This window comes from Hoplias malabaricus, chromosome 2 (assembly GCF_029633855.1).
Source record: "Hoplias malabaricus isolate fHopMal1 chromosome 2, fHopMal1.hap1, whole genome shotgun sequence".
Classification (NCBI taxonomy): domain Eukaryota; kingdom Metazoa; phylum Chordata; class Actinopteri; order Characiformes; family Erythrinidae; genus Hoplias; species Hoplias malabaricus.
Genome location: NC_089801.1, coordinates 34,889,726 through 34,904,590, shown reverse-complemented (window position 1 = coordinate 34,904,590; position 14,865 = coordinate 34,889,726). Strand labels below are relative to the sequence as shown.

Genomic DNA, 14,865 nt, shown 5'->3' with positions numbered 1-14,865 from the left:
AAGTGCAACACTAATTGCTCTGTGAGACTGGGACAAACAAATCAGCCCTGGAATTTTGGACCAGACGGGTTCCACATCATTTGATAACACACACCTTTTTCAAATCAATCAATCAAATTTTATTTATATAGCGCTTTTCACAACAAAAAGTCGTCACAAAGCAGCTTTACAGAGATCCGGGTCCAAGCCTCCTATGAGCAAGCCAGGGTCAACAGTGGCAAGGAAAAACTCCCTCAGCACACGAGGAAGAAACCTTGGAAGGAACCAAGACTCATACGGGGAACCCATCCTCCTCGGGTCGACACCGGAGAAACAACAGAGAACAGAAGTAAAAGTGAAATGACCGATGAAGGGGTTATAGTAATATAAATGTAGTATATTAGTGATGATAGAGAAGCAGAAATGAAAATGGTGAGGATGATGATATTAGTGATGTATGAGTCTGATGAAGGAGGAGGTGATCAGGGATTCTGTGTGAGTTAAAATTAGGTGCAGAGTTAATCTGAAATAAAACAGCATGGCCAAGCATCATAGTGTAGATGAGACAAGGACAGGATCTTGTACAGGACACAGGGGCTGGATCAGGGCAACACCTGGAGAGCAGCAGGACATCTCAAAGCATGAGAGAGAGACAGGAGAAAGAAAGCCAGACAAAGGGAACAAATAAAAACACAGAGGTTAGTAGGGTCATGGTAAAGAACGGGGAAATTTGTCCTGCGAAAAAAGCTTCCACTGGTCAGGCAAGAGAACCCAGCGACAGACAGCGTGTTGGCGGTTACTACACAGCTAACTAAGAATGCTGTAGCTATGGTGATATGACAGGGTTAACACAGAACAGTGATAATATGAAAACCAGCCCGAACACCAATATAGAAGGAGTAACCTGAAGGTGAGTGATTAACCAAAAGCTTGTTTAAAAAGGTAGGTTTTTAATCTAGATTTAAAGATTGAGAGTGTGTCTGAGCCCCGAACAGTAACCGGAAGGCTATTCCAGAGTTGAGGAGCTTTGTGAGAAAAGGCTCTTCCTCCTGCTGTGTTTTTCTTAATGCGAGGAACAAAGAGTAGATGGGCATCCTGTGAACGAAGTGTACGTGACGGGCGATAAGGTATGAGAAGTTCAGTAAGATACTGCGGGCCTAAACCATTTAGAGATTTATAAGCTAAGAGGAGTATTTTATAGTCAATGCGAAATTTTACAGGTAGCCAGTGTAGGGACGAGAGAACTGGGGTGATATGTTCGAATTTTCTAGCTCTAGTGAGCACCCTGGCTGCTGCATTTTGAACTAACTGAAGCTTGTGTAACGCTTTGCACGAGCTCCCTGCCAGGAGCGCATTGCAGTAGTCTAGACGTGAAGTTATAAAAGCATGCACTAGTTTCTCTGCATCTTTTAATGATAAAATATGCCGAATTTTGGCAATATTGCGTAGGTGGAAGAAGGCGGTTTTGACTGTATTGGATATGTGGGTATCAAATGTGAGAGTCGAATCAAAGGCTACCCCTAAGTTTTTAATGATGGCATTGTGTTTTACTGTTGAATTATCAATAGCAGCATTTCTGAGTGAATGTATCTGAGTATCTTTACCTAGTAACAAGACCTCAGTTTTATCAGAATTTAACATGAGAAAGTTTTGCATCATCCAGTCTTTAATTTCAGTTAGACATTCTGTTATTTTACGTAGACAAGCAACATCATTGGGTTTGGCTGATATATACAGTTGTGTGTCATCAGCATAACAGTGGAATTGAATCCCATGCTTACGGATTAGTCGACCCAGTGGCAGCATGTAGAGTGTGAACAATACAGGGCCGAGCACTGATCCTTGTGGAACACCATATTTAACTAAAGTATGATTAGAGGATTTATTATTCAGATAAACAAATTGGTAACGATCGGATAAATAAGATCTGAACCAAGAGAGGGCAGATCCTTTTAATCCTACCAGATTTTCCAGCCTATCAAGAAGCATCACATGATCTATGGTATCAAATGCTGCACTAAGGTCAAGCAGCACCAGAATAGATATATAGCCCTTATCATGTGAAAGGAGTAAGTCATTAGTTACTCTTGTTAGAGCCGTTTCTGTGCTGTGATTTGGTCTAAATCCAGACTGAAAAATGTCATGAATGTCGTTGTTTTGTAGATAAGAGCACAACTGCTGTGACACGACTTTTTCTAGAATCTTAGCAATAAAAGGGAGGTTTGAAATTGGCCTGTAGTTTGCGAGTACGAGAGGGTCAAGATTGGGTTTTTTAATAATTGGTTTGATTACCGCTAGTTTCAGAGGTTTTGGTACATATCCAATGTTGAGGGATGAGTTTATTATTGTGAGCAATGGTCTAATGAGTTTAGGTAAAATTTGTTTAAATAATTGTGTTGGTACAGGATCCAGTAAGCATGTAGTTGATTTAGATGAGCTAATTAAACTAAGCAAGTCATTTTCATCGACAGAATTCAAGTAGTCTAAGTGCACCTCAGAGCTGGCGGGGGGTTCATCTACGGGAGCCGATGTGACTTTGGACTGATTTTGGATTTTGAGGCGAATGCAGTCAATTTTATCATTAAAAAACATCATAAAGTCATTGCTACAGAAATCAGAGGGAACAATGGGGTTGATTTCCTTTTTGTTTCCAATTAGATTTGATACAGTGCTAAAAAGGAATCTAGGGTTGTCTTTGTTGTTTTCTATAAGGGAAGAGATGTACTGTGATTTGGCTTTAGATAAGGCATGTTTGTAGTCGGTGAGGCTGTGCTGCCATGCAATTCGGAAACATTCTAGTTTTGTGTGTCTCCATTTACGTTCATGGTTACGGGCAGCCAGTTTTAATGCACGCGTGCTGTCACTGTACCATGGAGCAAGCCTTTTCTCTCTAAATTGTTTGGTCTTGACTGGTGCAACACTATCTAGGTTTGTACACAATAAGTGTTGTAGGTTGTTTGTAATGAGCTCAAGGTCATTTGGGTGAGTTGGAGAAGAAATGGTGGTAAGGTCTGGAAGGTTGTTGATAAAATCACTAACTGTTGAGGATGTTATAGTGCGCTTTCTAATATAGCGTGGTTGTGGACAAATATCAAAGTTTAACGCTATTTCATATGTGATTAGATGGTGATCAGAGATGGTCTCATGTAGCGAGAGATTGGATAGATTCTTTATCTCAATGCCCCGTGTTAACACTAGGTCCAATGTGTGTTTGCATTGATGAGTGGGCCCAGTAACATTCTGAGTGAACCCTAGCGCATCCAAAATTGATTCAAATGCAATTTTAAGTGGATCATGGTCCTTCTCAAAGTGAATATTGAAATCACCAACAATTAAGGCCTTTTCTGATACGATAACTACACTTGAGAGAAAATCAGCAAATTCACAAAGAAATTCTGTATAAGGGCCAGGAGGACGATAGATTGTGATGAGCATAAATGAGTGCTGCCTTTTTGATGCAGTGACTTTAAGAGTAAGTACTTCAAAGGATTTAGTATCATAACTAGATTTTTGTGTTGTGTCAATGGTAGGGTCATAGATTGTGGCTACACCACCACCACGACCAGATGTTCGTGGGCAACTGTAATAGCTGAAGCCAGGGGGAGTGGACTCATTTAGGGCAATGTATTCATTGGCTTTAGCCCATGTTTCGCAGAGACATAATGCATTGAGTTTGTTATCAGTAATAATATCACAGACAGTGAGTGCTTTGGATGTTAGAGATCGTATATTTAAAAGCCCTAATTTAATGCTGGAAGTGCTGAAATATTGCGTTCGCTGCAGTGCCTTGGTGTTAATTCTAATTAGGTTGTTAAAACTGATTTTTGGGCGTTTCTGATAACAAGCTTTGCGGGGAACAGACCTCAAAAGACCTTTTTGGTCTTTTGAATGTGTATACCAACTGTACAACTCTGTAACATTTAGACAATGTTATTAAAACAAAAATATTTAAAATAAATATTACAGAAATATAATGATTTAAAGATCCTTTATTTTTGAAGTGACAGGTCCTGATATCTTTATTACAGCCAATAAATAGCAAGTATTTATTTTTTATTTCTGTATTATTCATTAGTATTTGTTTATTACATTAATTTCCTTTTAGTCTTTTGGCTTTTCTTTTGAAATCCATTCCTCTACATGCTCTTACCCTAATGTTCAGAATACGCAGTTCTACCAAAATAATGAGGGGGCTAGTTTGACCAAGCTTTTCCAAGTGGAGGCTGGCTTGACTCCTGTACCTGTTTTAGGGGGGATGTAGCCCCCCATAAATGTCCTTTAGCTCCCCCGCCCAAAAAAATCCTTTCATTTTCAACAACAGTCTCTGTCTCCATATTTACAACGTCTCTTCATACGCCTTCTCCAAATCCACAAAGCATGTGTAGACTAGCAAACTTCCACGCCCCCTCAATCATCTCTGACCTGTGTCTGGTGTGAGGAGATACATTGTGTACTTCATTGCCAATCACTTCTTTTTTGTAAGCATTTGGTTGTCTGCAACAAGACAGCTCTGAATTCTTGCTGAATCTATTTTTAAGGCGATTCACAAACATCCCATAACCATTTAGGGCATTCGTATTTTCACTGCATATAAGAAAATAATAATGAGAATGACCTCCTTGAAGAGGATTGGGACTACTGTATTAATGTTTCAGTAACTGATCTTTTACATTTCATTTAGTATTACTGGAGTAACAATACTGAAAATGCCAACACTGATTCAGTAGAAAAACCTCCAGTACTTCACTGTGCTCACCTTTGTGCTGGGATCTGACTCCTCTGGCAATGTCTGTGTGTATCTGGTCTCGTAATGTAGCTGTGTGGAAAACACAGGGTCTTGTTTAAGGGTTAAACAGAGCAGGGAGTGGCTCCTAATCCTGATTCTGGAATACTCTTGCTATGCACATCTGATACAACCAAAACTCATAATTAAGACCTTCCAGAGCAGACTTAGATGATTTAGAGCTTAGCGGATATTAAAATGTGCAGGGCCATGGTGTTGCATTATTAATTTTAAATCATGTTTAAAGTATCTATTAATATTAGAGTGGAATGATACTAAAAATACAAAATGTGAATAATTAGACAATTCTGATACAGATATGATAAACATTGACTGTAAAAAGTACAAAGGGATGAGTTTCTCAGAACAGGCTGGAGAGTCTCACCAAGGTTTGACGGATCCTTCTAAGTCCACGTAATCGATCTAAAGAACAGTGTAGATGTTTGGAAGTTATTATATCTTTGAAGTAATAATGTTTGTTTATTCAACAGGTTTTTGGTGAAATGTTGAATGTGGGTTAGAACAGTGGAAATTCTGTAGTTCATATAAGAACTGTTAGACTGCAGTGATAAGGCAAATGTGTCTTGATAGAAATGTGTATCATAAAGAATTTGTTACAAAATATTTATTTAAAAAGGAATTTGATTTCTTAGTTCTGTTATTAAACTACATTAACTGACTGAGGCAATCAAAATATGAACTACATTAACTGACGGGGGAATCAGATTTTTAATTGCAGAGCTAAGATCAATTACCTGAATCCATGTTTCCTTTCTGTATCCTCTTGTCTTTCTTTTAGCGTCCTGAGTGGTAATTCTTTGTATCTCATGCAGATATTATCTAACACATAAAAGAAAAGCTGATGATCAGTGTGATATCCCCAGCTGTAGAGTGCTGTTAAAGTGAAAGTGTCAGTGGCATACGTGTTTTAATCTGTGATTAAATTAACAGCTGGAAAGTCCCTTAGTGTTCATACAGTGAGACGAGACAGGATCTGCTGTTGACGTTTTAACATTTAGTTTTAGGGCATCACCTTAAACCAGGAAGGAATATAAGTTTGTTGACAACAGACGTGACATGATAGTTCCCTAATTTCTATTGTCCTTTCAGTTTCAGTTGTTCTTTCAGAAGAAAGAAGGTAGCATGTGTGCCAAAAACAAACACAGGACTCCTCTCCATACAAAAAGTAAATTTAATCCACACAAACAAGAAAACATTTTGAAAAGAAAATGAATGTCTTAATGCACATTTATTTTAGAGAAACAGTTGGTCCATAACTTTAAAACAAAGCAGAAATACAATAATAATAATAATAATAATAATAATAATAATAATAATAAGTTAGATTTATATAGCGCCTTTCTAATACCCAAGGTCGCTTTACACAAAAAAAAATAATAATAATAAAAAAAATAATAATAAAATAAAAAATATAGAGGAATACACTTATGCTTGCAGAGTGCAGAAATGCAAATAAGTAAAAGTAACACATAACACGTGTAACAGGTAACACGTCATCATCAAATCTGTTTTTGTTGCAGCATGTGCCTGTAACTGTAACTGTCCAGTTCAGGGTCACGGTGGGTCTGGAGACTACCCGGTATCATTGGGTGCAAGGCAGGAATGCACCCTGAAGGGGGCACTAGTCCTGCACAGGGCAACACACACACACATTCACTCACACCTACAGACACTTTTGAGTCACCAATCCACGTACCGATGTGTGTTTTTGGACCGGAAACCGGAGCACCCGGAGGAAACCAACAGGGAGAACACGGCAAACTCCTCACAGACAATCACCTGGAGCGGGACTTGAACCCACAACCTCCAGGTCCCTGGAGCTGGGTGACTGGGACACTACCTGCTGCACCACCGTGCATCACTGTTAGCAAAATTCGAAATTAAGGTTTAAACAGCAGCAGCTGGGTTATCCAGACTAATGTAAAGCCTGCACAAAGGGGTGATGGTGTACATGTTCATTTTGTGTATATATGCCTGTAAAATATATTAATTTAATCTTTTTTTTCTCTCTGAAATTATTTATTTATTTTTTGTGAGGGCAGACATTCTTCGGAATCTTTGCCTGCCTGCTTTGGAACAAGACCCATAATGCTCAAGCTTTTTTGTGCTATGAAGGCAAATGAAATAGAATTTGTGATCACAACTCTGACAGGACACATTGTTACACCCTTCTACATGCATCATCAGACTGCGACACTTGGGGCAAGCACGGAACAGCGGGCAGCCCCACACACTGCTAGAGGGCTCTGTGACCAGATCACACTTGAGCAACGTGGAGACAATATGGCAGTATTTGTTGGTGCATGTGGTGGTGATTATATCACATGGGTACAGGCATTGCTCACAAAGCAGCTGACCCCCAGGACACTTTGGACACTGTAGCAGTGGCATGGAGTTTCTTGCTGTGTCAAATACGGGCTTCAGTGAAGAGGATCAATGTGGACACTGTAGGAAAGTTCGACACTGGTTATAGTCATTGTTCCATGTCTTGTGCCTGGAGATTCTTGTGTTTAGCAAGTCATTTTAAACAGCATCAAAATGAGAACCAATGTTAATGACAACTATTGTTCATTATTTTTATAATCGCTGTGTGAATGTATGAATACAAAAGTAAACCCCCAGTGTTTCACTGTACTCACCGTTGTGCTGGGATCTGGCTCCTCTGGCAACATTTGTGTGTAACTGGTCTCATAGTGTAGCTGCATAGAAAACATGATCCTTGTTTAACAGTTTAGCAGAGCAGGCAGTGGCTCCTAACCCTGATTCTGGAATGCACTTGCTATGTACATCTGATACCACTAAAACTCAATATCAAGACCTTCCTGAGCATATGTGGATGTTTTAGAGCTTAGGGAACGTTAAAATTTGCAGCGTAAGGGTGTTACATTATTAATTTATAAATCATGTGTAAAGTATAATTTGATATTAAAGGAGTAATGATGCTGAAAATATAAAATCTGAATCCATAGACAGCTATGATACAACATACAATATACATCACTTTGTACAATGACTGTAAAAGGTGCAGGGATTCGTTTCTCAGAACAGAGAGGGTCTCACCTGTGAGAATAGGATGCTTCTTTGGAGAGTGGGACAGGCCCATTGAAGTCCTTGTGCCAGACCTAAAGAACAGTGTAGATGTTTGAAAGTTATTAAATGAATTAATTATGAATGTTTGACTCAATGCTAATCAATGTACAGATTAAAGTCATGATTCCAGGACACTGATGGAATTGCTCCTGCAGGACTTCACAACTCCAGAGTAGAGACCTCCTGCCTTCTATTTTCAGGTTTTCTCCTAATGTAACACAACTTATTCAACCGGTTCTGCTGAAGTGCTGAGTGTGTTACAGCAGAAGAACCCTTTAGTTGGTTTATATTCAAACTGCAGGAACAGCCACAAATGGAATATTAAATATGTGAACGTGAAACCCTCCACTTTCTTGATAGAGAAGTGTATCATAAGGAATTTCTTACATAACATTTCATATACAAAGGAATATGAAAACATTTGATAATATATTTTTTATTCAGTTATTTACCTACTTCAACTGACTGAAGCAATAATTTGGAAAATCGGTTCAAAATATAATTTTAATAAGAATTGTAGTGCTAGAATCAAGTACCTGTATCCATCCCTGTTTCCTTTGTATATATGATTGTCCTCTTGTTTTCCTCTTTGTTTCAGCGCCCTGAAACGTGATTCTTTGTAGCTCATGTAGGTATAATCACACACATAAAATAAAAGCTGATGATCAGTGTGATATCCCAAATGTCCTGGCTGTAGAGTGCTGTTAAACTGAAAGTGAATTTCTGTACCATCAGAGTTTTAGTGTCTGGGAAACCACCTTTATCAGCTGGAATGTCCCAAACATTTACAGTGTGCCCTATCCGGTTCCGAAATATCACATTAATCAACCTTCTGCTGTTATATTAACTCGAATTGTAGTTTAATACATTTTTAATCACCTTATGAGCAGCTTGGTAGCAGCAGATATCTTGTCTGTAAGTTTTTATTCACTGTTTTAATTACCACCAAAACTCATTTGTAACTCAAGTTGTTTAGTTTTGTTGCGCTTTTCCTAATGCAGCTAAAGGTCTTTTGAATTTGGGGACATTTCCACCATATGTGATTCGAAACAAAGCAAAGCAAAATAAGCCAATATTACTCACCTATGGAGCAGGAATAGAGCAAAATCCTCATCTCAGTTCATCCGTTTGAATGTTTGGAGATCTCGAAGTTGTCCAGAGAAAGACAAAGAGAAAGAAAGCCTACCATACAGAAACTGAAGCAGTAACTCTTTTTACTCATTTATAGACACTAGGGCTTTGTAAACACATTAGACCAGTTTCCAGCACAAGCAAATGGTAAGAAAACATCTTTTTTGATTACATTCATTAACGTCGCTATTATGAGGCAACCTTGGCTTATTGTTAGATCCTCAGGCCTGGCAGGAACATCCATGGCTGATGTGCCCATTTAGTTAATCACCTTATGAGCAGCTTGGTAGCAGCAGATGTGGTGTTATAGGTTCCTAATTTCTGTTGAATAATTGCCTGCCCTTTCTTACATTAAAGGGGGTGTCTACGATTGTGAGGAAACGCAATTCTCACTGGGAGGTTGTGTTCAGGTTCTGTGTGTGTGTGTGTGTGTGTGTGTGTATGTGTGTGTGTGTTCAATGCCACAGATGGCTTAAATGCCAATGACAATGAAAGGTAGTGTGTTTTAGAAACAAACACAAGACTCATTTCCATACAAGAACGAATATTTAATGCACACAAACAGAAAACATTGTGAAAATAAATTTTGTGTTAATGTAAATTCATTTGACTCGGACAAACAGTACATCAGTAACTTTTAAAACCACAAGAAAGACAAAATCTAAGAAGATCATGTACTAAATTATCAATATATGCCTCTAACCTCTGATGCAGGGGCTGTGACAGTTGGCATCCCTTAATGGTGTTTAATTAGTACAATACCCACTTACCAATCGTGCTTATTGTTGAAGCTCTGTCCTGCCCCTTCTATCACATCTTAGCATGGCTTTAGACAAAGATAATGAAAAGAACGCACATATTCCCACAGTACAAGGCTTTGTTTATACCATTCAAGTGAAACACATTGCAAAGAAGAAGCTGGTTTTCTGTGTTTATTCACTTCTTACACTGGAAGTGAATTCAGGAAAAATCACCAGTGAACGTTTTACATTTCTTTCCAGTTAAAGTCATTTTAGTGCATAATCGTGACCAAAGGTCATTTCAAGATCATCAGTGCCAAGTTTTCATCCTGGAAATTTCACCTTTTTGTGTTGTGATTTCAAGTGAATATTTAAAAGACACTGATTTTGTTAATTCTATTTAAGATGACCCAAAAATTATACTCCTCTGTGGATAAACATGTGGAAGATCTAATAATGTGGTTGATTCTGAACCAAGGGTCATTTTAAAAATGTAATTTGTTTTCTATTTAAACAACAGTAGGAACATTTGGGTTCAAAATTAGAGTTAAGTACCAAGTAGAAATGAGCCTGTTTTAAGCTCAGAACCAAAGTGTCTTGTGTTAAGTGTAAAGTCCATCTCCTTATGTTTGGAATCTCTGCCTGGCTGCTCTCGGTTTGGAACAAGTCAAGGACCAGTAATGGACTAAATCTACTTCACACTCCTGTCTGCTATTTAGACAGATAAAACAGAATCTGTGCTTGCACATTTGACAAGAGATATACTTGCACCCTCTTTCATGCATCAACAGACTGTGGCACATGGGGCAAGCACGGAATTGCGGACAGCCTCTGACTCTGCTCAAGGGATCTGTGACCAGATCACACTTAAGCAATGTGGAGACAAGATGGCAGGATTTGTTGGTGCAGGTGGTGGTGTTTATGTCTGAGGAATATGAGCATGGGTACAGGCATTGCTCACACAGCAGCTGACCACTGGGACACTTTGGACACTGCAGCAGTGGCATGGGGTTACTTGCTGTGTCCAGTACTGGCTTCAGTGAAGTGGAACAATCTGGACACTGTGGAGCAGATAGACACAGGTTATAGTAATGGTTCCCTGTCTAATCCCTGGAGTGTGGGCTTGTTTTTACCAGCAACAAAATACACAGTATTAATAGCAGAGATGATTTATTATTTTTATATTTAATGTGCAACTCTAATTCCTCTACTGGCCTTAAATTGAACTCTTTACACTCCAATGGGTGGGTTCACCACATAGGAGCAGCCAAGTTTAATGTCTAGAGATCTGTATGTTTCACAGTGTGAAAAAGATTAGACTTGTTGGTTAATTGCTAGTGGGAACATGTAAGATGTAAGCACTTCCTTTCAGTTTGTTGAATGCATAAATACAAACATAAACCTCTCGTACTTTACTGTGCTCACCTTTCCGCTGAGATCTGGCTCCTCCGGTACTGTTTGAGTGTAACTGGTTTCGCAGACTGACTGTAAAAATAATTTGGTTCTAGTTAAAGAGTATTCCAGTGCAGACAGTGGTCCCTAATCCTGTTCCAGGAATACACCTGCCATGTTCACTTGATAAAATCAACTTTAACAAGGCCTTTCGGAGAAGACTTGGGTGCTAAACCTGGGGTTGTGGGTTGGAGCCCTGCTCTGGGTGACTGTCTGTGAGAAGTTTGGTGTGTTCTCCCCATGTGTGCGTGGGTTTCCTCCTGGTGCTCCAGTTTCCTCCCACAGTGAAAATCACACGTTACTTAAAAGTGTCCATAGGCGTGAGTGTGTGAGTGAATGTATGAGTGAATGTGTCACCCTGTGAAGGACTCCAGGCAGGTATTCCACTCCTGACCAACCGTGACCTTGAATGGCAGTAATGAGCGATTACAGACAATGAATGAATGAAAACTACACATAGTAGACTCTCCAAAAACATTGTGTGAGTTTTTGCATAACATAAGCCCCACCAAACATTTTACCCTAATTGTACTGTTTTTGCCAGTTATTCTAACCACTGATGGTAAATAACAGACACAGAGAGAATACCGTTATACATTCTGATGCTTGAAGGCATGTTAGGAGTTGGAAAAACCAAGAGCTTGACATCGCAAGAACAAATCCCATTTCTGGAAAAATCTGGAATTTAATTATTTTGAGCATTTATTTAAAGCAACACTAACAGTAACATGACCATAAAAGAATACAATGTAAGAATTTGATTTTTTGTCTCCTGAGCACACCTTACCTGCTGCTGAGTGTAATTCATGTTTACAGTAGTGCTCGCTTGCTCACTTACTTAAACACGATCGGCTCTCAGGGCTTCTACAAACACACACTCTCCCTGTCTCTCTGTCACACAAAAACATACACACACACACACCTCCCACTCACTCTCTCTCACCGAGTGATGTTTACAAAAGTCACAAACAGCTTCAGCTGATGTTGAGCCGGGGGAATGTGTGTAATCAAATAAAATAATGTTAACTACATGATAAAACCCATATATTGCTCATAATACACACTGGACCATGTTATTACAACCATAAAGTGTAACTTTGGTGGTATTCTAGCTATAACAGAAAAACACTTATTAGCACTTATGTATAAAGCTAAAAAGTGAGCTAATCCAGCTAAAGTTAGCAGCCACTACCACTCACCCTCGTTCATCAGTAGCTCTCAAAAACTGGAATATAACACTGTTCTCAACAAAGCTTGGGTTCCATCAACACAAGGTGTAACTAAATCATATAATCCACATAGCAACCAGCAAAAAGCACTTATTACCAGAATCAATGCCTAACGTGAAAAAGTGAGCTAATTCGGTTAAAATTAGCATCCGCAAACCCTGGTTCACACCAAAGTAACTCTCAAAAACTGAATATAACACTTTCGTCAACAAATCTTATCAATAACACATGAAAAAAGTGCCATAAATACTACTCCAACTTGTGTCCTCATGTCTGTTTCAGCTCACTCTACTAAATTCAGTCTAGTATTAACTCGTGTGGCCACTCATTCTTTCTCTCTCTCTTTATTTCTCTTTTTCTCTTCCTTGCTCTCTCTGCCATATAATGTCTGTACCTATAATACTGAGCTAGAATAGTCTTGTAGCATAGCTATCCACCTGTGAGCTATGTGCCTTTAAGCCTTACCCATTTTTTGCAAGAGTCCTCCACCCCATGATTCAGAAGTTGCTTAGTGCAATAAACCAGCAGAGGACCCTGTATAGCAGCTACAGAGGCTCTATTCTCCCTTTTACAGCTCTGTGGAACATCACAATCATTTAGATGCTGTAATTTAATGGTAGAAATACTACATCATTGTGTACAATCATTGTGATGCTCCAATGAGCTGTAATGGGCAGAATGATGTCTCTATCATCGTATTTGGCCTCATCCCAACATTTTAGAGTGTGTTGTCAGTCAGTGAAAACACTGAAAATCTTCTTTGCGCTTTGGCAGAAAATAAAGGGAATAAATACAAAACAGATCCTTGTTGTTTTTTTCCCCTTTGTTTTTTAAAAAAAGGAAACTCTTCTTAAGTCACTTTTTTAGATCACAGTTAAAATGATTCAGCAGTTTACACAATGACTGTGAAAGATGCAGCTTCCCTGAACAGGAAGGAGGTTCTCACCTTTGGTGTTTTGACATTTGCTTGGATGAAGGAACTGACCTGATCGAGTTCTTGTGACGTACCTAAAAGGTGTTTGGAAATCATTATGTCTGTGGATTGTTAATATGTTTAATTTGTACATACAGTATATAGTCAAAAATAATGACTGAAAGACACTGATGGAAAAGCTATAGCAGGACTTCACAGCTGCAGTCCTATAGACACTGTCTTCATCTTGCTTTAACACACCTTATTGTATTGAAGATGTATTAGAGCAGAGGAAAACCTGTAGATGGTGTTAGACTGCAGATGAGTGGCGTATTAAAAATTGCAAGAGAAAGTGAAACCTATTGTAAGGTATGTCACCAAATATTTCATACATAAAGGAGTATAATCACTTCTGAGTATAATTTTAGTTCCATTTACTACTATTACGTTTAAGAATTGCAGAGCTCGAATACCTGTTTCCATTCCTGATTCCTGGGTGTAGTTTTTTTTCTTCCTTGCTTTGCCCGTTCTTCTCTGTTGTTTCACCATTGACTCATCGTCCTGAGCAGTGCTCTCAGGAATGGTTTTCCTCTTCTTTCTAGCTCGGGCAGGCATTTAGATATAGATCAAATTTAGAACTGGTAATCAGTGGATATCCCAGACGTCCTGGTTTTAGTGTTCTCTCTTACTGAAAGCAAGTGACTGAAACAAAAATATTGAAGTCTCTGAGGAAAAACCTGTGGGGAAGTCCCAAAAGTTGTTGTCTTTAACTTTCATTCTACTTTATTAAACAGACAATATAATACCTCTTTTCCACAAGTTCACAAAGTTCTGTGTCTTAAAAATATGTCTGTGTCCAGTTTGGGTTAAAATACCACAAATATCAAATAGCACAGCAATTTGCTTACTTTCGGCACCTGTTCCTTTAAATGATAATGAGCCTTTGTTTACAAATGCCACAGGTTCATTTGTGTGTGAGAACTCAGGAGTGTGGCACAAGGAGCAGGAACACAGCTTTCAAGTCATATTTGCTCAGTTCATTTTATTCTCCTTTATTTCTTCATACTGGTTGTGTTTGTTTTGTTCTGTTTAACCATATCTTTTTACACTCACATAAACACAGGTCCAGTGCTGTCATTGAAAAGATGCAGACAAGAAGGCGGGACAATTCTGAAGTGCCTGTCATCTGTATAAGATGCAGCACAAATTTTTTCAGACATAGGCAGATCATTTTACTGGGTTGATTTCAGAGTTGGTGGGTTGGTAAGGCTCCATACCCAATAAATAATGTGCTAATGCACTCAATGCTTTTTCCCCATGAAAATTCCCATGTACATAAATCACATTTAATCATGATGAAATAAAGTTTGTTGATAGCCTATGTGGTATCCCATGCTCTTGCTTTCTGTTAAAGGATTGCCTTTACTGCCTTACATTAAAGTAATGGGGAGCATAGAGCCTCTGTCATTGTCACTCTGGGCTCAGCACTGCAGAAACTGCACTATGTAAATTTTGGATGAGGGCAGG

General features: G+C 38.8%; 1 protein-coding gene across 1 annotated transcript; it reads right to left on the bottom strand.

Moving 5' to 3' along the window:
- Positions 1-9,561: 9,561 nt before the first annotated feature.
- Positions 9,562-14,021, bottom strand: LOC136682429 (E3 ubiquitin-protein ligase DDB_G0292642). The gene is made up of 4 exons (XM_066658883.1): positions 13,812-14,021; positions 13,372-13,433; positions 11,170-11,229; positions 9,562-10,805 (listed from the first exon to the last, which is right to left on the bottom strand). The coding sequence occupies exons 1-4, from the start codon at positions 13,951-13,953 to the stop codon at positions 10,368-10,370; spliced, it is 702 nt and encodes a 233-aa protein (XP_066514980.1). The 5' UTR covers positions 13,954-14,021; the 3' UTR covers positions 9,562-10,367.
- Positions 14,022-14,865: the final 844 nt, after the last annotated feature.